Source organism: Lepisosteus oculatus, chromosome 13 (assembly GCF_040954835.1).
Source record: "Lepisosteus oculatus isolate fLepOcu1 chromosome 13, fLepOcu1.hap2, whole genome shotgun sequence".
Classification (NCBI taxonomy): domain Eukaryota; kingdom Metazoa; phylum Chordata; class Actinopteri; order Semionotiformes; family Lepisosteidae; genus Lepisosteus; species Lepisosteus oculatus.
The window spans coordinates 21,036,537-21,060,922 of record NC_090708.1 but is presented as its reverse complement, the minus strand read 5'-3'; the positions used below and the strand labels follow the sequence as shown (position 1 = coordinate 21,060,922).

Genomic DNA, 24,386 nt, shown 5'->3' with positions numbered 1-24,386 from the left:
AGGTTTTCTGGCACTCCTAGTCTTCTCCATTCCTCGTCGTTTTCGTTTATCGCATCGTTATCGTTTCAATTGCAATATTTTCTTACTTAGCAAAAATGAGATTGAATTACTTTTAAATTGGTAGCGAGTATGGCGTTGCATAGCTGTTTAACCAAGAAAATCAATTGAGAGCAAATAACGACAACCTGTAGATTCACTTGTGCAGCAGGGCATGTACTGGCGTAGAATCGCAGAATTTAATCCCTTAAAATGTTGGGGTCTCATTGCCATTTCCATTCAGGGACAGTAAATTTTAATGGATTTACCTATTTTATGGAACACACAGACGGAGAATAAACGGTTTTCTGGGAATAGACGCATCTAGATCATCTGTACCCTGAAATGTGACTCTACCGATGTGCTGACACATAATCGCATCATTGTATATGATACAATCGGTCATCAAAGCTGACAAGTGCAGAAGGTCCTGTGTCTAGCAGCGCTAAGCGCAGGACGATTTAGCCCTGGAGCTAACGATCACACTCTGTTCAGTCCTCCTCCTTCAGAAGGGGATCGTGGAAAATGAGAAAATCATTTGTCGGCATCAGTGGATCCGTACTAAAGCCAGTGCAAGTAACAACAGCCAGGTAATAGTTTTTATTATTAAGAGACGAAAGAACAATACAAACATGCTAAAAAGCTTGTCGCCGAGCGGACTAACCCTTTTGCGCTGCAAAACTACAAATCACACAATCCGCCTCGCTCAGCCTCGCCCGGTACTCTGACTCTCCGACTCATTGATCACCACGGCTGCGGGATCAAAGACAGGAAAACACGGAAGTTGCCTCTAGCTGAAGTACTGAAGTAAGCCTGGTAAAATATTTTTTCGTTGTTTGAAACAATAATTATATTCAACTGATTGTGTGTTTGTTTTTATCAATAGGACAATAGAATCGTATTTCCTTTATTTCTTCTCTGTATACAATGTTATTGTCTTGTGATTTGGTCAGTGAAAAACTCAAAAAGTTTATTGCAGTTTTATTCTGTACAGTATTATAACCTTTACCAGTGTGTTTAACCCTGGTTCTAGAGGAACACTGTGTCTGCTAGTATTCACCCAAGCTTACTTGACAATTTCAATGCTAATAGTGACTTATTCGTTTACTTACTTATTTTTAGTCTTATTTAATTTTTTCTACGGTTAGTCCTACGTGATCAAGATATCTAACTTCAAGAACAAAGGTTCCATGTAGTATGGACATGCAGAACTATAAACAGCCTCTGCTCAACTTGTGGGCTTTTGATTCTAACTGAACAGCTCCCACCTGTTGATCAGTGAGGATGTAACTATCAGACACACAACATGAGCATTTTGTCCTTCTGCAGAGATACAGTTGGTTATGTTTCAGGCAGCACACCTGAATGAGGGCAGTTCTGAAACTCAGAAACTGGAACAGGCTTGATACCAATGACACATCCCATTCCTGACATTTGAACTGAAGGCAAATTTCAGTTTACTATTTGGGGCATATTTGTAAATCAGTGATTAAGATCAGTGATCAGTGGTTAAGAGCTTGGCTGCTGTAAGTGATCTTTTGATGGTGAGTGTATTTCCTTCTTTGGGAGAGGTGGGTGTGGAAAATCCTGCTCTGTGTTTTCCAGCGATGGCGGCAGACGGACAGTCCTTACCTTCTGCAGAGTCCAGTACGGAGCCAGAGCCCAACAACTCTGACTGCCAGCGTGTGGGAACAGGGACAGGAAATGAGGGAAACAAACGGGAAATGTCACCAAGTGACAAGAAAGGTAAACCTGTATCACAGGAACAGGTTCTGAAGAGACCTTCCTCTGTCTTTCTATGTGCTGAGAGAGTTACAGAAATCTTGTCTCCCCCTTCTAAAATAAGATAAAATCACTTTATTGGCCATATGCGGTTTCTTGCATTGGGAATGTGTCTTTTCACATACCCCAACTTGCTCTCCATGAGACACACAGACAGGGAGAGAGAGAAGCTTGGGGTCAGAGTGCAGGGTCAGCCAATTATATGGCACCCCTGGAGCAGTTGGAGTTAAGGGCCTTGCTCAGGTGTCCAACAGAGTAGGATTCATCTGCCGTCCTCGGGATTTGAACCGGCAACCTTCCAGCCACAGGTGCAGATCCTTAGCCACAGAACCACTGCTCCACCACTGTCTAAAATCTAGACAGTGTGATAAAACTGTGCTGCAGAGCAGGAGCTGATCTTTTGGTTAGTTGGAGTATTTAACTGGGGAGGGAGTGGCGCTGTTTACAGTCAGTCCTCATGAGCAAAAGGGATGAAATCCTGAAAGGGAGAGGGAGAACTGCATTCACATTAGTGCTGTGATTCAGATTCCCCAAGTATCCCATCACTCAGGCTGCCAAGGAAGAGAAGGAGACATTTTGAACTAGCAGCAGAGGACGGCCTTTGGCACAAAGTTGCTTGATACAGGCTTAAAGCTGGAAGACAATCCACCAGAGAGTCAGCCACAGGCACAACATGGGGCGCAGGGTCTGGCTCATGCGGGAGGCTTGTACTTGTGCCACTAGAGTACAAAAACTTGGTTCATCTTGGTTGTAGGGAAGATCTTTTCCTTCTCATTGCTCATACTGTTAAATTCTAGATATAACTTTTTATCTTATCATTGTCATTTCTGTCTCGGGCGACATGCCTTTTGTATACATATATATTTGTGCACGTCTCTTCATAAAACAAGGTCCTGGAGAGCCCCAGCCCCTCAGGGTTTATAGGTACCGTCCCACAGAGAATGAAGCATTTCCCACTTCAGAATATCATCAGTTTAACGCAGTAGACACCCTCACATATGAAATCACCATTCCTTATTTTGCTTGAACAGTATACTTATTAAATACTCCAAAGCATTTTTGTTAAAAAAAATAATATTTGTTTATTGTGTTCTAAAAACAATTCTGAACTTCTGCAACTCTTTCTTGGGATTAGTTAAAACCTACCCCCATATGTTTGTTATATTTATACGTCTATATACGTATAAAAGGAAATCCAGGTCCCAGAAGTGGGAGAGACTTTCGTGACGAGGTACTTGCTGATACCCGTCCAGTGTCAGGCAAGTCTCCCAGCTTTCAGGACCATGAATCAGAATCTCTTTTCCTGTGCAGCGGAGGTCTGTGATAATTAAACTGTTCATTTTGTTCAGGAGTGCTTGATTTCTGTTTGAAATCTCCAGAGTGTTTTAAGTCGCCTCTAAAACAAATCCATGAAGAACTTTCGAAAGCTCAGTTTTTTTTTTAAGGATTGAAAAGGGTGAATAATTCCAGCAGAGCACAGCATTCATTTCGCTAGGGCAGAGTTCACCTGTAATGGAAACGTGAAGGAGGGCAAGGTTGACTGTAGATACAGCCGAGCTCACGGGCATGTCAATATACAGAGAGGCGCAGCAATGCAGGTCTCAGCAGTGGATGTTTTACTGCAGTTGCAGGAAGTGATGACAGGAGGGAGGATGTCAACACAGCAGAGAAGGAAGGACTCTGCCAGTTCTTCCTGAAGGGGAAGTGTCACTTTGGGAATCGCTGCTGGAGGTCACACAGGTCAGACCAACAAACAGACACATTCATTGATTAATTCAGCTACTGACAGTTATTGATTGACACATGTATGTAACTGATTTCCTTTTGAAGCAATTTAAAATTTCCTTCAGTTAAATTGCGATAAGACTGAAGTTATGCTTATAGGCACCTCCCATCATCTATGTAAAGCCAATGCAGTAACTATCTGTGGATGGAACTGTACTTGAATTTCAGTCTAAATAGAAAAACTTGAGGGGATATTTTGTCCAGGAATGACGTTTGTCCCTCATGTGCAACGTATTGGAAAAAACATCATTCTTCCACCTCAGAAATATCGCCAGACTACATCCTATGTTGTTGCTAAATGTTGTTGAAAAGCTAGTTAACACTTTTATCTTCTCTCAAATCAATTCCTGTAATGCCCTACTTGTTGGGGTATCAAAATCCACACTGAACAAACTTCAGTATGTCCAGAATTCAGCAGCCTGACAAGGTCTAGTGCAAGTGATCACATTACTCCTATCCTGGAGTCCTTGCACTGGCTTCCTATCAGGTTTTGTGTTAACTTCAAAACCCTCATGCCTCAGCTATGAGGCTCTACATGGCTGGGCATCTTTGGTATCTGTCTGACTTACTATCATTGTACTCCCCATCTTGCAAACTTTGTTCTTCCAATTCTGTCTGTCATATAGTCATATGACAATCTCCTGTCTGTCCCATGTAGATACTATGGGCATCAGGGCCTTCTCCTGCAATGAACCAAAACTCTGGAATTATATCCCAAAATATATCAGAGAGTCACCTTTCCTGAGCCCTCAAGACTTCAAATCAAGACTTCTTCTTTAGAAGGGCTTGTATTTAACCAGTTCTGCATCTGCCCCATTGCTTTCCAACTGTATTCCAGACCCTTTTTGTAACTGTCGTCCTGCTGTCTCCTCTCATCGTGTATTTTTTCTTTCTATAAAACGCTTTGAGAAGACACTTCTAAGGGCATTATATAAAATTAAGATGATTTTTATTACTACTATGACTGACTACACACTATATGACTGGCACATTGGCTGACTGACATCTTCTTGGGATGCTATTCATGATTTAACCCCCCTTTGCAGCCACCCTCAATTTGAAAACTTGTAACTTGAAAAAACATCTGTGAGTAACAGACTTACCAAACAGAAAAATAAGAGGTTGTAAAGGGCATTGGTTGACATTTTTTCTGAAAAATGCTCCCTGAGAGGAGTAAAACAGAGTGTGGGGAACAAATAGAAAAGGTTAATAGCACTGATACACCTAATGGACCCAGGGCATGAAAAATGAAAAGGAAATATTAACATTTTGTTTTCCTCAAAACTCATTTGAACCACTGGAATTGTTGTGGAAGTATGTGGGGCTTGAGGGTGGGAGGCAGAGTGACTCTGTCAGACGCTTTTGAGAAAGTTCTACAGAAAGGATTCAGGGAATGTTTGTGTTTGGATTGGGAACATATGGATAAAGAATATAGAATACAGATACAGTAAGAAGAGAATGCTCCAATTTGGATGATACAATTTAATTACCACAGGGTTTTGTACCAGAACTGCTCTTCCAAATTTATATAATTGATTTAGATGCCGATGTGAAATAGTAAACTACTGCAATGGACTGACGTCCCATCCATCCTGCCTTGCACCCTTTGCTTGCTGGGATAGAGTCCAGCTCTCCCATGACCCTGTACGAGATAAAGCAGTTAGAAGATGGGTGGACGTAATCAGTAAACTAGTCACATTTGCAGACAGTATCAACATAAGTGGATCAGTACAGATGGTGAAAGCAGCAAAAAAAATGTTATGTGAAAATTGTGTCCCCACATTACAGAAAAGATATAGCTGCTCTGGAATCAGTCCATTCAGATCCATTCACTGACTGTTCATTGACAGGATAAAAGAGCTGAAACATTTCAGTCTTTAACACGGGACCAAGCTGTATAAATGGGTGCAAATGTTAGTCTCTTTGGATAAAAGTGTCAGCCAAATGCATTCATTTTAGCATTAACATAAGCAGACAGTAATGTATTCAGTTGTCTCCTTTTTCTTTTCCAAGGTCGTTCTTTCACCTTTTCACCAATCCTAGAGGAAAGCTGGATAAGAACGAGCCCGGGGCAGAGCGGGTCTCTGGGGTTCTGTCTTTCCTTCGGCTGGAGTGCATGTGTTGATTGAACAGCTCCTCCCACTCCCTCTCCACAGCATCCCGTCCGCACCGCCCGAGGGTCCGAGGGGCAGCGCGGGTGGAGAAGAAGACGAGCCCCTCCCGAAGGGCAGGACGGGGAAAGGCGGGGGCGGGGGGAGAGGGCAGCAGAGAGAGCCGGAGAGCGGTGGGGCACAAGGAAAGAAACCCTCCATGAGAACGGCCGACGATGTCATTAGCCGTATTTTATGGGACCCCTGCGTTGATCCCTCCCAGTTCGGGGTCGGCTACCTCGACCGCTTCCTTGGGGTCCTTGAACGCCCCTTCTCTGACTTTTCATGGGATGCAGATCTGTGCAGCTCAGACTGCGCGGAGGAGTTAGCCCTTCCCAGGCACAGGATACAGTATTTCACCTACAGGGGGGCTCGTGTGTGGGACAGGAGGAGCAGACTGGACGGGGTGTTTGGGTCAACTGGGGGTCCCCTCTGCCCCCCGTTTGGGAATGAAGCTACAGGTGAGCAGTGGGCAGAAAGTGAAATGGGCTTCGTTTTGGGTGTTTTTGTAATATGCGCATCTTTCTCTTAACCTCTCTCTTGCCTGCCGCTGTACATTTTACTTTCTTTCTGCATGTCCCAGAAGAAGAAAAGAAGAAGGAAGAATTTGAGTGCATGGGCCCCTGTGTCTGTGTCGGTGTACCCCTGACCAAATATGTCTCCTTGGCTCGCTGTGCTCCATTCATCTCTTGTCACTTCTTGGTCAGTTGAGGCTGTGATTTAAGCATCTCAATATACCTCCACAGAGGCTGGCCAACCACAAGCAGGAAGTAGCCACCCAGCCACGGCATGTGACCAGGATGAAGCAGGGAATGACCCACAGGAAGCAGGGAATGATGGTCAGCCGAGGCCTAGCCAGCAGCATGAAGTGGGAGATTTCCCACAAAGTGCTCAAGGAACAGAAGAACAAGTACAAACAAGAGGTCCTTCTAGCCCATCTGGTACTTAGTACTCAATTGATTTCAGGATGGCCTGGGTATCTGCTTCAACGGCATGGTTGAGTATCTTTTTTCTAGATTCCCATAACCCACAAAGGGGAAATAAGAAGCAAGATACTGTAGCATCCCTGATCTCTTTAGTTAAAATCATTTAGAAGCACCTCCCCTATTCCTCTGCTCAGAAACTTATATAAACTATTCTGTTTCTTTCACTAAAGCAAGCTGTTCTGTAAAAGGAATAATTCATTTCATGGTGTGAAGGTTCATAGTTCTCGTGGAAGCTTCAGTGAGATGTCTGTCCTCTTGGGTCCTCTTTGCAAGGATATAACCTACACTACAGTCCAAATGTTTACACTAAGTTGAAGAACACTATATATATGTCACCCTTTGAGCAATATAAAGAAGAGCATGTATGCACTAAATTTAGAATCATCCTTAAGAAATCAGCTTCATTTATATAAAGGAAATATTTCTAGATTTTCATTTCAAAATGACTTGTATCATTGGGAGTATATGTGTGAATGGTTTATTTAAAATGGCAAATACTGTATGAATTTATATCAAAATTAAAATTTTAAATATTTTAGTTTATTGTGTTTCTTAAAATAATTGCATTATAGCTGACAGATATGGTATCTATGCGTGGGGGTTTTACATAAGAACCATTTTTTTTGTCAAACGTATACACAGGTTACAGAAGTAAAAAACAAGAACCACAGAATGCCTGTGTAAATAAATCTCAAAAAGATCCCTTCAGCCATTTTCTCTCTGGCATATATCGGTAGTAATGAAAAGAATTTCTAGCATATATGATTCATTCATGACTGGATGAGCAGATAGAGAAGGGTTAATACAGACATTGTGGGGCTTTTCCCCTTAATCCATTCTAACTAGGGTAAGGACTCTTGTTCTTTTGACAGTTTTCACATCATGGTTTCATATGTTGATTTCATTATGGTATAAATAATTCCTCTTTGATAATTCCTCCTACAACTGTTTACTTATGGTATTCCTTCAACTCAGTCATTTCTGAACTGGTTTATCCAGTACAGGGTTGTGGGGGAGCCAGAGCATATCCCAGCAAGCAATGGGTCTAAAACAGAACTGCACCCTAGGCAGGAGGCCAGTCCATCACAGGCAGACGCAGCCATAAAAACATACACACTCACACAAGGGCCAATTTCCCCTGAAGCCAAATCACCTACCAGTGTCTGTGAGGGAGGAGTCCTGGGAACAGCTTCCAGTCTTGTCTGTCTGTTTACAGGCCCTGAATTGGACCAAACATATCTGCATGAAATGAAATGTTAATCCAGAAACACTAAACAGGGATGGGGATGTAATGCACTGAGAAATGCTTCTGAACTGTGAGAAACATTTCTAGAGCAAAGGTCTGGATATAGTATTTTTACTATTATACTATTTTGACTATATTATTACCTAAATAAGATGGGCTCCATTTGGCTTGGATCTACAGACCCTTTCAAAAACTAGAATGGAAGAGGAATAAAAGGCAGATATAGAGGGAACGGAGTCAAAAACAGAACCCAGGGTAAAGACAAAATGTCAAAGGGCCAGGTTATTAAACCAAAATGCCAGACGTATTACATTACTACATTAGCATTACAACATTCAGCATTAGCTGAACATTTGAGACAATCATCTTAGATGATTCAAAGGCCTCAATAACTTCATAGGTTAGGCTTTCAATAAACCAATCCAAGGGCTCAGTGTTAGAAGTTTGCTATGAGCCACCAAATTCAGCCATCAATTACAGTGCAGGCTTATATCATGAAATCAGGGACATGTTTATAAAGAAAGAAGCGCTCATTATAGGAGATTTTTACTTTCCGTAGATTGGATAAAACCATTGGGACAGCATCTGAAATTGAGGAAGACATCCATGAAATAAAATTCCATTTATGTTGGAATGTCATTTTACATTAAGTACATAGCTTAAATAATGGGTTACGGTACATTTCACATTAAGATTTCATTTAGAACTTTGTGTATAAGTTTGGTCATCACAATGCAAAAACCATATGCATATTCTGCTTTGGAATAATTCCTGAGAAGAGCGACCAGATACATTTTCAAGAGTAAAGGAATGACAGACTAAGGTGAATCTTTTTAGCCCCGAACAAAAACTATGAAAGGATCAGATTCAAGCCTTTCAAAATCCTCACAGTCAAAACCAGTATACAGAATCAACAGTGAAACGTGAACACCAGGACACAAATATAAAGTAAAGGGAAATACACATAAAACTTAAGTGGAGCATAACTTTATACAGGGTTGGAATATGGACCAATCCAAGCAGCCATGTAATGGAAGCCAATACCGTTTCTGGAATCTTGCAAGAAACAGCAGGATGTGATCCTATAATCAATTAACTACTAGCAACCTAATGAGCAAGATGGATGGAATGGCTTTCTTCTGTTTTTTGTTCTTTTTTGTTCTAGAACTATTGAGGGCATGGGATTTTGGGGGTAAGGTCCTTTCCCCTGTATTTTGTTTGTGGTTCCATGGGATTGTAGATGAACCTGAACACACTGAGGGTCTGGAAGGGAGTCCATCTACCACTAGGTGGAGCTTTTACAGTTAGACCCAGCGGTGAGCATACAGTACATTCCTGGCTCCTTGTCATTCTGAACTTACACAAGCACATACTGTGCAAGAGCTACAGTATGGAAATTCATAAACCCTTGTAAACAGGGCTGTATTTCAAAGGTTTAGGTGGGGAAGGTTGTTAAAGTGAAGTCATGTAAACACCTTTATCTTCTGATAAAGTAATTCACTAGAATGTGTTGACTCAATTGTTTAGAAAACTCTGTTCCATCTGGGTTACACAGTAATCACCACATCTTGGAAGAAAATGATTTTCAAAAGGAATTCATGTAAACATACGTGCTTATTTTACTAAAAAGACCTATAAAGTAGATTAGGGTTTATACAGCTAATCTTCCTTAACTCAAGAACCTACAGTATGTGTTCCTCAATCATTTTCTTAAAATCATGTTTGTCTATGTTCCCCCAACACCCACAAATATTTATGGAGAGATGACGTATACATCCATATATTTTCATGAGAATATACAGGAAATCTGTACGACAATAATTAAAGATAAGAAAAATGTCCATGATTCCCTGCTGCACTTTGACCAGATTGCTCATTAACAGTTTGCACTTATATTAACAAGAAGCCAGAGGAGCCTTAGTACTAGTTATTTCACACAGTATTAATAGTGCGAGGTCAATTCAAAGGAAGTCTGAAGCCACCATGGAGACATTGAAGAGGTTACAGTCAGGCTGGTGTTTTTCTACTGTGGTCCTATGTGTATATGGATTCTTCACCACAGTGAAACCAATAGAGCCATTTCTGACTCCATATCTCACAGGACCAGATAAAAACCTAACAACAGAAGAGGTACAGTAAGCTTGTGTGAGTTTTCTACTGAAAAGTGTATAAGGTATTTGTAAGCTTTATGTATGTACAGTTCTCATTTAAAAAAAACAGCTTTGTGAAACAAAGTTTACATTTTTATGATATAAGTACAATTAAAGCTAAGTTGCAACAGATCATTAGACTTCTAAAACTTCATATGTTTTAGGTGTTAATTTTGAGGTGGTCTCCTGTAATATCCTTGGTCAAGCAAAAGAAAAAAGTGAAGAAGTTAAAAGATTCAAACCCTGGGATGAAATCTCTTTTATGTGAAAGATTTGCTATACTATTTCTAGATGTTTTAGAGCTTTTTTCAACAGGCAGGGGTAAATTAAATTGAGTGCAGGCGTAAGTCCTTTTAAAAGAATGAGGGGAACAAGTCGTGTGTGGTGTTTTAGGACTGACTGATAAAAGTTCAGTATCTGTTCTATTCATGTGTCTGGATTGCTGTTGCATGCAGAACTGTAAACTACATGTTATACCAACTTTAGAAAGTTGGTATGGACTTTGCTATAGACTTTAGTAACTTCTTCTGCCTACTGTTTATCGACCGTGAATATCCTGCAGAAGAAAGATGGGCATTCAATAAACCCATCTGATCATGCCTATCAATGCAGGTGACAGGATGACTTAGTGGAAGGACTGAGACTGTCATGTCATATTTCAGTCTGCTTAGGACCGCAATAGCTTTGGTCTTAGTTGAGGAAATACTAAAAAAAAAACATTCTAATTCACAATGTCTGTTTCAGGTAACAAATAAAGTTCTTCCAGTGTGGACATACTCCTATTTGATTGTCCTGATCCCAGCGTTCCTGGCAACTGACTATCTACGATATAAACCAGTTATCATTTTACAAGGGCTCAACTTGATTATTACAACGTTAATGCTCTTGTGGGCTGAAGGAGTGCTGGCTATGCAGTTTATGGAGTTCTTCTACGGAATGGTAACTGCCATGGATGTGGCATACTTCTCCTACATCTACAGTGTCGTAGAATTGGAGCACTACCAGAAGGTGACCAGCTACTGCAGGAGCGTACAGCTTGTTGGTTACACTGTAGGCTCAGTGCTGGGTCAGGTCTTGGTTACTTTCAGTCTCATGTCTTATTTTTACATCCTCGTCATGACACTAGTCTTCATATGCATCGCTCTCCTTTCCTCCTGTTTCCTGCCCATGCCAAAGAGAAGCATGTTCTTCCACAGGAAGGAGACTCTTCAGGATGGAGGACAGACTCAGGCACCTTCACCCCAGCTCAGTGACCCAGACACTCCCGAGGGGGCTTGTCAAACCGACGTGGGTGGGACAGTACTCTCCAACGGCAAACACAAGGAAAATAAACACGGTTTTGTCAGCATCCTTGCACAGCTGTGGTTCGACTTCCTTCAGTGCTATTCTACAAAGCAGCTGGTTTACTGGTCACTGTGGTGGGCCTTGGCTACATGTGGATACAATCAAACAGTGAACTATGTACAGGTGCTGTGGGAACATATAGAACCCTCTCAGAATTTCACAGCATACAATGGAGGTGTGGAAGCAGTTTCAAGTCTCTTCGGTATGAATTTTATAATTGTATTACATGTTCAAAACAAACAAAACAGAATACATATGGGTAACCTCATAGCTCATATTTTCCACCCTCAGACATTCATCCAATCACATTAGGACCAATGAATGAAATTCCCATTGATTACAACAATGGCTAAAAGAAATCATTAATGTTAAACAGCCTTATATTAATTTACTAAGTCTTCTGAATAATTTTGGAGGCTAACGATATTGGCCCTACGTGTAAATAAATGTTTAGGACACTGAATGCTGTATTACATATTAGGTGATCACTACTGGTTTGTAGGGGCTTGCATGAAATGTGATTTGATTCTGTTTCTTCGGAAAATTTACCTGGGGTTTTTAGTAAACTACGTTTCAAAGACGGCATCAATGGATTCTTAATTGCCTTGTTTTCTATCTGCAGGAGCAGCTTCAGCCTATGCCATTGGCTTCACAGAAGTAGATTGGACCGTGTGGGGGGAACTGGCCTTAGGCTTATTCTCTGCCCTCAGTGCTGCTGCCCTGTACCTCATGACATTCACCGACATCATATGGGTTTGCTACACAGGCTACACCGTGTTTAAGGCCTTGTACATGCTGCTCATAACCATAGCCATGTAAGGGTGTGGAATATCAACTCTTTCAACACAATACAAAATAAGAACAAAGATTAAAAGGGTGGCCTAGTGGTTAGCATTGCTGCCTTGCAGCACTGGGGCCGTTCCTGGGGTACTGTCTGCATGGAGTTTGTATGTTTGCCCTGCATTTCTGTGCATTACCTCTAGGTGCTTAAACTAATTCCCACAGCCCAAAGACATGCTGGTACAGTAGGTTAATTTGTTTCTGGTAAAACCTGGCTTGGTGTGGGTGTGGGTGTGAACCCCGCGATGGACTGGCATCCCATCCAGGGTGTATCCTGCCTTGTGTCTGTTGCTTGCTGGGATAGGCTCTAGGCCTCCATGAGCCTGAAGTGGATGAGCAGTTATTGAAAATAACATGAGGGTGATGAAGTAAAGAAAGTTTTCACAGGAGAGGAAATAATTCTGCCCTTCTGACGTTCGGAACTAATTGAGGAACTCAATCAGTTTCTAGCTGTCTGTAGAAGAAGCCAGGATATTAGCTTTAACAACACGGCTGGGGACCCCCCAGAGCTCCCCATGATCAAAATCAGTCCCCTGTACTTTGTTTTAAATGCACTTCTGTGTAGCCTCTGAAAACAAAATCACATTTCTCAGTGCCTCTGTGAATTTTACTGGGATTACATATACTGGGATTAAATATAAAAAGGTAAAAAAATCCTATTAACCCAAAAATTAATGGCAAAACTGAATAAATATAATGAACTGTTTGGTGAAAGCTGTGCTAATCAGAATTGAAAATGAATCTTAATGTTGTTTTAAACGAGCTTACCCTTTAACACGCATATGAATCCTTACCTTCTTAGGTTTCAGATTGCTGCTCACCTATCCATGGAACGATACGCTTTAATCTTTGGAGCAAACAACTTTGGCGCTTTAGTTCTTCAGACCATTGTAACGGTCATTGTTGTGGATTCCAGAGGTCTGGGTTTGGACATTATTCCACAGGTATTTATTTCCATTTCATATTCAGCTCACAGTTAATACAATGACCAAGTTCTTCAGTTAAGCTCATGTTCATTAACTGCACTAAAGCACAGAAAAGGAAAAGCAGGAGCACAAAAGCTCTATGATTTTCTCTGTATTTAATTTTGACAGGACTATTAAAAGTAATTCATTGCAAAAGGTAGAAATTATATATAATTATTCATGCAATACAGCACATAACATGTAGCGTAGCATATCTAAAAACTATTAACATTTAAAGAAGACCAATTAATAGATATGTAATGGTTATATAAATTAAAAAATCTTTCCAAAAAGCGTTAGCAAAGAAAATTCAAAGACACAGATTTGACTTGGAGATGAGCTGCTGGGTGTTTCTTAATGTTTTCAAAAATTAATCTAGGTTATTTAACACTGAAAGTCCCTAATTGTTTTACCTTTCAGTTTATCATTTACGGAAGCTATTTTGCAGCTATTGCTGCCCTGTTTCTCTTGAGAGGGATATACACTCTGGTTCACGAAAGAAGAAAACGCAAAATGGAGGAGGTGCCCAAACCCAACCAAGGACGGGATGCTGAAGACCTCGATGGGGACAACATTCTGGCACAGAGATTCTGATGCACGGGGTGTGGAACGTTGTCTATACTGCTATAACTGATGCATAGAAAGAACTTTCCTCTTAAAACAGGAAAGGGCAGGTTTTTTAAATGCTCAGTTGTGTTCTGATCTGGTGACTGAGAAGACCATGACATATGGATGATAGCGTCACCTTCATCAAGCTGTGTTTTGTCCTCATGAATACCATTCCTCCTGGCAGAAATGAAATGTTGCAACATCTGGTGAAGATACCTCAGTATGAATGCGTATTCACCCACTGTAGCCCCTTGCTGATCATTTCAGTTGCTCTGAGTTCCATATGGACATCGCCTTAGACACGTTCTTGTGAAACATCAGCAATTTTGAAATGTTTTGCATAACTAAAGCCCCACAACAATCACCCTTCTTTCAGAGTCACTGAGGTCTCCTCCTAAAGCCATGCTGGCCATAATTACTGGTGACCACTCCTGTCCAGCATTTTGATACAAGACCGTAAATATGCTGGATTATTTGCTTAATAAATACATTTGCCACACATCTGTGTGGAACCCCTTGCTTTCAATATCAATTTCTATTTTGTGGCCAATACCTGGATTAAGACTACATGCACTGTTTTAGTACCCTCAACATAGGGAATAAGGGAATTTATATTATGTTTGTTTCAAGTCTTACTCACATTTAATACTAACCACTACTAATTAGGAAATCAAGAAATACATTAACCAATTGGATTAGATGGAGACTGGCTTGCTAAATAACAAATGGATTCAAATAAGTGAAAAGATTTGTTTTAACTTTATTTTTCTTAAAAGTAAAAACTAAAAGTACAAGGCAGATGAAAAGTGCTATTACAATAAAACTAGTTAAATGTTTTAATATTTGAAATGTCACCAGGCAATCATTACTTGCTCCTATGGAGGGAAATGGGATTTAAATTCTGAAATTGAAAGCAGTGCTGTGCAGCACAGCCAAAACGTAAGTATTGCAAGAGTGCAAGATCTTTAAATTTATGGGCATTTACAAAAAAAAAAATTCACAAAACGCTTCAACACAAGAAAATGAATTGTACAGAAATACAAAAAAATTGAACGGTTTAGTTAAAATCCATTTTAATATATATACACATTAACTTAATCTTTGTAACACCCAACATATGTGGTCTTCATGTCACCACCTGAGAGACTAGATCAGAATCAAGCGCTTCAGGTTCTCCCCCTTTACCTGCGAGATGTCACCATACAATGCACAGGGTATTTCATGGAAGAAAAAACTTTTTTTTACTTGGGAACTGAATACAATCTTTATCTTTTTTTAAATATATGTCTACTAATCCAAACTTATCTTACTGATTTTGGTTATTCATTTAATTGATACAGTAACGTTCAGTAGCCCATTACTTTTCCCAGTAACATTTCTGACTTAACATACATGTGTTAAAGATACAAATACTGATATGCACAAATAGCTAAATTTCTAAGAAAAATATGTACAGTACTGCAGCATAATGAATGTGGTTTGCAATAACTTAGTATTAGCCAGTTTCAATTTACATGATGCGGCTATGAGATTCATTTGCCAGTTCACAGGTTAAATAAAGGATGTCGAGGAGAAATGCCCCCACTTCTGCACATATCTTGTTTTGTTTTGTTGTTGTTGTTGTTTTTATATTTTCATACAAAATACAAGTTTTAGAAACTTTTGTGTTTAAAGCTAACTGTGAAACAAAACAGTGCAAGAGGTGCAAAGATGCTGAGTGACCACATCCTAGCTGTTGTGTGTGCGGGCTATAAGAAGGGATTGGTAGAAGAACTTCCTGCTGGGAACTGGCCTGCAGGTGCTCCTGCCTAAGAGGAAAGAGAAAAGAGTCTTGAGAACCAGGAGATGCACGTGCACAAGATGCTTTCGATATTTACAAACTACCTGTATTTCAACCCTCAGCATTGATTTTTCTTGCAAAACAGACCAGAGACATTAAAGAAACAATGCAGAGCCATGCATAAATCAGCACCAATATTTCTATTAAGAACCTGAGATGGGTTTGCACAGCAATGTCAGGAATGGCCAAAGGACCAAAGGTTTGACATTTTGAATTTACAAACACACTATATAGATGTTATTTTTGCTTGTGACCTACTATCTGCTGTGACTATTGCCTACTGTTAAATCTATTGTATGTTAATGCATCATTGTCAGATATTTTTATATTTTGTGTAAAGAATTTCAACACAGTCAAGCTAATGCAGGTCATTAGCGTGTAACCATTAGTCCCCAGGTATATATAACGTACCATGAAAGGATTACTAGAAACTCCTGGGGCTGCCATGGATGGCCCAAATGAGGTCACCACTGGCTTTGCTTGGCCGAAGGCTCCAAACCCTGCACCTTACAAATCAGAAAGTAGAAATCATTAACCGTAATCAACAGATGGCCGCTAGGCAGGCCTGTGCTACTGCGGCTCTTGTCCAGCATGGACAGCTAGTTTCTTACCGTTGGGCTGCTGTTGGTAGGCGGCCTGCGGCGGAAACGCTGCCTGGCCAGGGAACGGTGGCTGTTGAAATGTCCCACTGAAACTGGTTGGAAGATTGTAGGTAGTTGTTGCTCCAAACCCCGCGGGCATGCTCATGGAGCCAGTGCCAAAACTAGCTGAAAAACAGTACAAAAAAGTTAACACTTCCAATTATGTTTTCTTACAGAATATACATTTACCCTGCTGTATACCAAACATGTAAGGATCAAGTGGAATAACAAAAAATTCAAATATATATATATATTGGTCACAGTCATGTTCAGTTTAAAAAGACTTTTTATTCATTATTAGTATCAATTGACTAGGACTTATCTGCTTTACTTATTTTAAAACTTTTTTTTTTACACATGGACTTTACCATGAGAACAACAGGTTGTTGAAGTCCTGTTATCTTATGGTATAGGATGATGTATTCTGAGCAACAAAAATGTATCAAAGTGTGTGTATAGCTTTACAGAAGTATACAGATTTTGGATCTTGATTAAATATTTCTGCATCATTTGATTTATTGATTATTCCGTGAAGTCTGACCATAGCAAGTGAAGAAAAGCATTGAAAAGTTAATGCTGTCAATGAAACACTCAAGTGACTGCGGCATAAGTACTAAATTAGAGCTGACTGGATACAGGACATGCTCACATCCAGCAAATTCTAACCTGGCAAGATGCTGCATCCTAACAGCCTACAAATGATGGGCTACAATCTTGGAGAACACAAATTACAACCCCCCCTCCCAAGATCATTGGGGAGATCCAAATCCAGTGGTTTGGGCAAGAGTGTCTAGTCACTACTGAACTTCATTGGTACTGGTCGACAGCATCTCACTGCATTGTTACATGGATCAAGTTATCACTCGTTGCCCCTCCTGCAGGCTCATCCTAAAGAGGTGACAGTGCATGTTCTCAAGGTGCTTATGTAACAGCTGCAGTATTGTTGCACGAGCATCGGACAGTTAAATCATAGATGCCTTATGTGACAGACTTAAGCCCTAGGCATCTAGGACTCAGGGACCCATGAACAAGTGCTCTTCCAGGCTCTATGAAAGGAACAGGACAAAATCACACCAGACAGCTTCTTCAACCTGGTGCAAAGCATGAGTCAGATGTACAGCTTTTATTGCTTCAAATGTCAGACATAACGAACTTCTACCCACTTACTTTTGTAGAGCCTGGTTTTCTTACATGTTTAGACATTGTGTGCCTCAGTCTCAAAGAAATCTGTGAAGTGGGATTATGAGGGATGTGTGGGCAGTTTGCGGTTTCTGCAGGTCAGAAATGTTTTCTGTGCTAGAGTTTAAATATACATTCCTTCCAAATACATACATTTTCAATGTAGACCCTCTGTTGGTGACAAATGGTGGTCTACATAATGACTTTTTACTGTGGTAATTACAAACGTACTGGAAACTCATCTAAGCTTACAACTGGAGAATTACCTTAGTCTGTACATACCGTATATGTGCCAACTGCTACAATATAATGTCTGATCAATAACATCTCAGTGCCTATGCTACAAAAAGATGCTCAAATCATTTTCCTGATGACTTTCAATTTTGTAGTTATATGTGGTGTTCCTTTTGATGCTCAGAATACGGAAAAGTCCATTTGAAAAAGTGACTAAAAATGCTCTTAGACCAACTTTCATAAGATAAACCCTTTCTGTATTAAAAATATTGCTCTGAAACAAACTGGTACTTGTTTACTAGAGAATAATAAATACGAATAAATTCAATCATTAGATTTGAACAAACAAAATGAAGGACAAATGCTGCAGATGAAATGCCAACTGCATACTAAAGAAAAAAACAAGTGTATCAGTAAAAAATGAGTCAAGTTTCTGACAAAGTGTCTACCTTGTCAACCTTTTGCACAAATAACCTACATCACGAAACACACAATCTTATCAAAGTTTAAACACTTGAAACCAAAGAAATGGGAAAGGGCACTCAAGCTACAAGTACAAAGTCAACCCACACTAGCAGTATCTGCACACTAACATTTACATGTGATCATGGATGTGTTGGAGGAAATCATACGATAGTGAAATTCTGGCCTGCTAATATCCTTTTAAGATATTAAACAAATTGGAAGATATATTAAGCTATGAATAAAGTGCTTATACATCAGATGACACATCCATGCCCACAGAGGTCAACTAGGATCAGATCAGACTTCACATGCAGAATCCAGGAAAATCTGAAATGTTTCTAAGCGGTTGGACAACAAGCCACACTGATTCAGGGAATAGGAAATGTGGCCACCTACCAAAGTGAACTTGTGGAAAGGCTTGACTGTGCAGTGCTCCTAAAAGGCCTTTTTTGAAAGCCACAAAGTCACAAAAAAACAACCAAACACAGCAGTAAGTCACACAAACACATGTACAAATGATCTTTATTTTGCATTTAAAGTCAAAGGAGCAGTGTTACAGATGACTGAGATCACAAAACCATCCAGCCTTCTGTGGTTTAGAGGTGATTTTCCAGTTTTGGCGTCTTCTACAGTTACTTTACTTTTCAAAGTTAGTTAATTCAGCATGGTGCAAATGTAATGCATTAATTTTCTTCCAGTAGACTGTTACCTAGCAAAAGTATTAATTATAATTAAAAAAGTATTCCAAAGGTTGTCAGTCAACCACTGTGTTTAAATACCACAGCACATGATTTATTAGCAAGAAGTGCATAAGCCTTATTTGTTGGCCAAGTCTTTTGGAAAAAAAATCATCTTAGAATCCAATTGATTTATAAAATCAGGCTCATATCACTAGCTAGTTTGTGTTTAATTTTATTCTAGTGAAAGTTTAGACAAAGCCTTCTATTTGGAATATCTGATAAATGTCACTTTAAGTAAATAGAAGACTGTTGTGTCAGTGAACCCGTTTATGTCAGAACACCTTGGACAAAAATCGATAAGCTCTATGAACGGCCTATACAAACTTGAGATTAACATACTGGATATGATCACTTTTTCAAGGCAACATCAAATGTTCCATTCTTTAAGCACTATAAAAACTGAAAGTGGCACGAGATTCAAGCGTTGCTTCTTAAATGAACAATTACAATATATTGAGCTACAATATTTATGCCCATTTCGGAGTGGGAGGGAGTGGCACTATTTGATCAATTTGCAAGCTATCGACTTGCTAAGTGCAAGGTGATGTTTGCAAATTTAAGTGTGAAAAATGAACCAAAAAACCAAGAGGCCTGCCAGAGACTTTGCTCATCCCCAGGTGGAAACCCGCTGTCCTTACCTGCTGCTGCTGCCACGGCAGCTCTCCCGTTGGTCTGGAAGGGGTTGGTCGGAGGAGCTGCTGGGGCGACAGCTGCTGCTACAAAAGGATTGGTTGATGGAGCAGCTTTAAAAAAGTAAAACCAAGAAATAATTAACCACTGCAAGCAACTGGCACAAGCCAAGAAGAGAACTGAAGTTGTCAAATTAGGTATATTATTCTGTGCACAATGAGGGTGCACGTTATAAAATTGCCTAAATATGATGCATTTTGCTACTTTGTATCACGGGTAAGAATAGCAAAGAAACGTCTAATCAGTCTCTTGTAAAAGCTGTCCTGGAAGTTCACGGTTCGAAAAACACAGTACAACAGAAAAATGGAATCTAATATTCCAAGTCAGCACTTGGGGAAAGTAATTTAATCTTATGCGGCAGAATCTCTGGGTAGCACAACAAGTAAAATTCAATCTTTTTTTTTTAAAAGATTAACTGCTCAACGTACCTCCAAATCCTGCCGGGATACTGGATATCACTTGCTGGGGCTGTGCTTGTGTAGGGCCCGTTACTGACCCGAAGACACTGCTGTTGTAGAGCGTGCATATCCAGAAAAGAAAAGCAGCTCAAATCATGTGTTTCAAACAAAGTATGCCAAATGGCACAAAGAAGTAAAAAAAAGCCTTTCAAATAGTATTAAATGCACGTCTTACCTGCTAACGGTAGAGCTATAGACGTTGCTTGTAGGCATGGAGGAGCAGAAGACACTATCTAGCTCAGCCAGTGCTGCGTATCGATCGCCCCCAGCTGCCAGGGGCTGGTTAGGAGCTGGAACTGCAGCAGGAGCAGAGCTGACACTGCTTACCTGAGCAGCAGCACCTTGAACACAAACGCCAGGGAGAACAGCGGTCAGCACATCTGCCCACATACCTTACACAATAACCAAGACAAACATTTGTTTTCCTCAGAGTATCCTGTGAGGATAAAATCCTTTAACTTATATAAAGACTACCACAGAGGCAACATTGACAAGCACCTGTAATTAATGTTTTCTGATCCCTCATATTAAAGGAAATATGATTCACTATCAGACTTTGGTCACAATGTCTCAAATAAAATACAAAAAAATTCAACGATAATTTTTTTTAAATGTTTCGAAATCAAGTTAATCCTGAAGTAAAGAAAGCAGAAAGAGGCAACCAACTGTTTCTTCTGCCAGGTTTAGGCAAGTTTAACACAGATTTTAAGCATCTGACTTTTTCCATTGTTTTATTCAAAATGATGAACTTCTAACAGTTAAAATATTACAAATCTGTACACACCAATATTAGGTAAAGTACATAATGTCTTGAAAATATTTTCAGAAACAACCCAGGAAGAAAATGAAAATTTATCCTGCAGAGATAGTGGCCCAAAATGTCTTTTTAAAAATACAGATTTTCACAAATTGTAAACATTGAAAAAATTAGTTGCAGAAGGAAGACAAACACCTGATCTAGGCAGCAGGAGAATGTACAGCCCATGCACACACTACATTTCATACTGCTGTTTGAACTGATTTTTCATGGCAGAGGATAAATACTCTTTAGAGGATTCCACTCAGAGCCCTGGCCTTTCATGTTTTGTCGTCAACGGTTACCACGATTCAAAGTTTTTCAATCTCCACTTCTGAGGCAAAGGATTTAGAAACTTTATAAAGAAAATAAGAGACAATTAAATTCCAATACTGTACAATTTGATGATTCCTAAACCTATGTAGGTCCCTTGGAACAGAATCTTTCAAGATGACTGACCTGAATTTTCACGCCTAGATTTCAAAATGTTTATAGTCCTAAAACTAGTTTTAATTATCCCTACAACAACAATCACACAAATAAAAAAAACGTAAATTTATAATATTAAAGTTAAATGGATGAACAAACATCAGCCTATTAGAAAGGATAAATATCAATGAATTCTAAAAACATTTAACTTCACAAGACCTTTTACATTTTTAGGGCTACAACAAATATTGTGAATATTTGACACCATGCAGGCAGATTTGTTTTTGTTACGACAGTGGTTAAGACTTTAAAAGAGAAAAAGCCCTATCTCAGTTATGACTGAATGAACAGTTGCACTTTACAGTTCTAAGAAAAACACAAAATAAAATCTGCAAATCCAAAAATACAATAAATTCATACGTCTTTCAAATTTTGACAATAATCTATATAGTCCATGCTTGAACTGCATGGAATACGCATGAGGTATCTTGAAGCAACCATGTTAATGCAGTCAATAACCACTAAGGAGCTGATTAAACATTAAACAGTTTTATACATCTGGCAAAATAACATACTTTCACAACTTGGGTGGTAATCACAATATTTTATAAGTTAATATTACACCATCAAATAAAATTGCAGCTCAAGTAAAGAAGAGTGAGAGTTTATTTTACTGAATGTAAACTACAATATAATCTTTCTTGGTTGCATCAGTACACATATATATATATAACAAAAAAGCTTTGATATGTTAAGATATTATAGACAGTTGGAGTAAATTACCCACCTTTCCAATAATAAGCAAAATAGATTTAGAAGTGACGGTTAGAACAGAAATCTGAGTGCTTTACAAGGAGCAAAGTAATTAAAACAGAAATACTGAAATCAGAAGTGAAAATATATACACTTAGGCATCCACATAGAAACATAGCATCTTCTGTATTTATTGCAACAATGACCTATCAGAAGACAAAAAGGGGCGGACATAACAGACAGCCTCCATCTGTCCATTGTGAATAACAATGTTATTCACTGTTAAGAGCAGCAAATATGGCTTGCTTAACTGAACTTATTTAACAACAATCCTTCTTTTAAGTTCACTAAACAGTCACTCATGCTAGAAAATAGTAAGATGCCATTAAGACTGTGTGTGAACTCTTATTTCTACAGTTCCATTGATTGAAAGCTGAAGAGCTGAAGTATTCACACATTTTAATCAATTCACTACAAAATATCACCTATCACTAAAGAGGATGTGTCAGTGCTTAATAACGTTAGAAAATATAATAAAATCGGTTTAAGCACAGTTTAACCAACAATTTATTATACACATCTTGAATCAGAGGAGACAGAGGGTGGCTGCCAATACTTATGTCACCGTAATGGGGGCTAATAAAACTCTGCCCCATAAGTGCAAACGGATGAGTCAAACGGGAAAAGCAGTTGAATCTGGGAATCTCGCACATATCTGCAAGGCTTTCCAACGCCGCTGCCAAAACACATAGCTACTCTAAGAACCTTGTCCGTATAGGACATCTCGTATTTAAAATGAAACATCTTCTGCGATGCCTTTTATCTTCAGTGGAAAAATTCAGTAGGAATTTGCTGCTTTTGGCATGACTGTAATCAACTCCATAATCACTTTTCTGCACATCTAGATCTACAGCAGTTCTTTCATGTACATCTTTAATTCTGCAAAACAAAAACTGCTGCAGGAAATTTACCTTGCTCAGGTTTGGCAGAGCTAAAGATGTTATCCAGGTCAGCGAGAGCTGCGTATTTATCTGCAGTGGGGACGCTAGGTTTGTTTACTGCAGCTTTGGGGACTCCTGTTGAGTTACTCTGGGAGGAACTGAAGGCTCCAAAGTCAGCACTAGAGGATTTGGGGAAGTTGTCAAAATTTGCAAAATTGGCATTAGCTAATCCAGAGCTGCTACCTGTATAAAAAAGAAAAATTACAAAAATCATCATGAGTGGGCTGTAGCTATAGCAGTTCCCCTTCTCTAGCTAGTGTTACTGTGTTGTGCATGCTCTTTGCATACAAAAAGTACAGTGAAGTATATCGAAACACAGAGTACCTGTGCCACAAACCTGGAGTTAACAACCAAAGGCTTGATAAACAGAATTCCAATGCAAAAAAAACAAACGGAGCGATCTTATTTTCATCTTAGAAGCTAGTACTTCTAGAAAAGCGGTCACCTGAAACAAACGGTATCTACTTTTCCTTCATCAGCCAACAGACCTAAAGGAAAATACAGTTCTGTATGTGTGAGTATACAGAACAGGAAGGTCGCAGCCAAAATCCAGGCTCTGCCAGAATGCTAAATAGGTCAATCACTGGTCCCCAGTGCAGCTTTTTTCATTTGGGGAAATTCGAATAATTCTACTGACAAGTCAACCTTACCGATAAGACAGTAATGAAAACAATCTCATGGTGTCACATGTAAACTCAGGGGCCAGCACTTTGATGCGATTTAGAAAGTGAGTGTCAAAGGAAATAAAATGGAGGGAGCTCTTCACTCTATCAGATTAGAAAGTACTCATTATCTAGGACACATTTAAACCGAGCTGAATAAACTGGGCTGAGGACTAATGAGGCTTAACTCTTGGCAAGTTCCACCAAAAAAGCATCTTCACTACAGAGTTGACCATTCCTGATCAAAGATGCGGGCAGTGGACTAAAACTTGTAGGATCTGATCCACATGGTCCTAAATGCTTCTTTAGCACGGAAACATACTCATTGGCTAAAATCTGTCAACCCCACACCCTAAGAAATTCTTCATTTGCCTGTGATACAAGTATTGAAAACAACTGCCGAAAGATGGATCTTTTTTAAATCAAATTTCTGACATTTTCACATGTAGTTTCTCTTACTCTTAAAAGGAAGAGGAAATGTTTTCTGTAGATACAAGCAATAAATGAAAGAAAAATAATGCTCTTTACAGAATGAATGACTTCTGTTCCTCTAGCAGATCATTTTTTTTAAAATGGTTTAATATTGTACAATAAAAAAGCACCAC

General features: G+C 39.5%; 3 protein-coding genes across 14 annotated transcripts in view; 2 read left to right on the top strand and 1 right to left on the bottom strand.

Moving 5' to 3' along the window:
- The first annotated feature begins 4 nt into the window (after positions 1-4).
- Positions 5-7,277, top strand: leng9 (leukocyte receptor cluster (LRC) member 9). Of its 3 annotated transcripts, none has more exons than XR_001480169.2 (5): positions 5-843; positions 1,642-1,782; positions 3,444-3,558; positions 5,617-6,214; positions 6,500-7,277. XR_001480169.2 is itself a non-coding variant. In XM_015361762.2 (5 exons), the coding sequence occupies exons 2-5, from the start codon at positions 1,644-1,646 to the stop codon at positions 6,700-6,702; spliced, it is 912 nt and encodes a 303-aa protein (XP_015217248.1). In that variant the 5' UTR covers positions 5-843; positions 1,642-1,643; the 3' UTR covers positions 6,703-7,277. The 3 variants fall into 3 exon arrangements, 2 of the variants coding, with proteins under 2 accessions (XP_015217248.1, XP_015217249.1); XM_015361762.2 differs by having other exon boundaries at positions 5,760-6,214; XM_015361763.2 differs by having other exon boundaries at positions 5-852; positions 5,760-6,214.
- Positions 7,278-9,896: 2,619 nt separating this feature from the next.
- slc19a3a (solute carrier family 19 member 3a) lies at positions 9,897-14,419 on the top strand. Its single transcript, XM_006637982.3, has 5 exons — positions 9,897-10,115; positions 10,880-11,681; positions 12,102-12,294; positions 13,122-13,263; positions 13,705-14,419. The coding sequence occupies exons 1-5, from the start codon at positions 9,969-9,971 to the stop codon at positions 13,876-13,878; spliced, it is 1,458 nt and encodes a 485-aa protein (XP_006638045.2). The 5' UTR covers positions 9,897-9,968; the 3' UTR covers positions 13,879-14,419.
- Positions 14,420-14,949: 530 nt separating this feature from the next.
- The window catches only part of agfg1a (ArfGAP with FG repeats 1a), a 44,495-nt gene continuing 35,058 nt past the window's right edge, over positions 14,950-24,386 (bottom strand). For 3 of the 10 annotated variants that reach the window (XM_015361681.2, XM_015361683.2, XM_015361682.2), the window contains 7 exons: positions 20,316-20,481; positions 20,111-20,190; positions 19,631-19,735; positions 18,649-18,696; positions 16,345-16,500; positions 16,145-16,239; positions 14,950-15,701 (listed from right to left, as the gene is read on the bottom strand). In XM_015361681.2, coding sequence (XP_015217167.1) covers positions 15,642-15,701; positions 16,145-16,239; positions 16,345-16,500; positions 18,649-18,696; positions 19,631-19,735; positions 20,111-20,190; positions 20,316-20,481 — 710 coding nt within the window. In that variant the 3' untranslated portion in view covers positions 14,950-15,641. Of the gene's footprint in view, positions 15,702-16,144; positions 16,240-16,344; positions 16,501-18,648; positions 18,697-19,630; positions 19,736-20,110; positions 20,191-20,315; positions 20,482-23,089; positions 23,303-24,386 lie in introns of all 10 variants that reach the window. The other 7 variants (XM_015361676.2, XM_015361679.2, XM_015361678.2 and 4 more) reach the window with 4 other exon arrangements.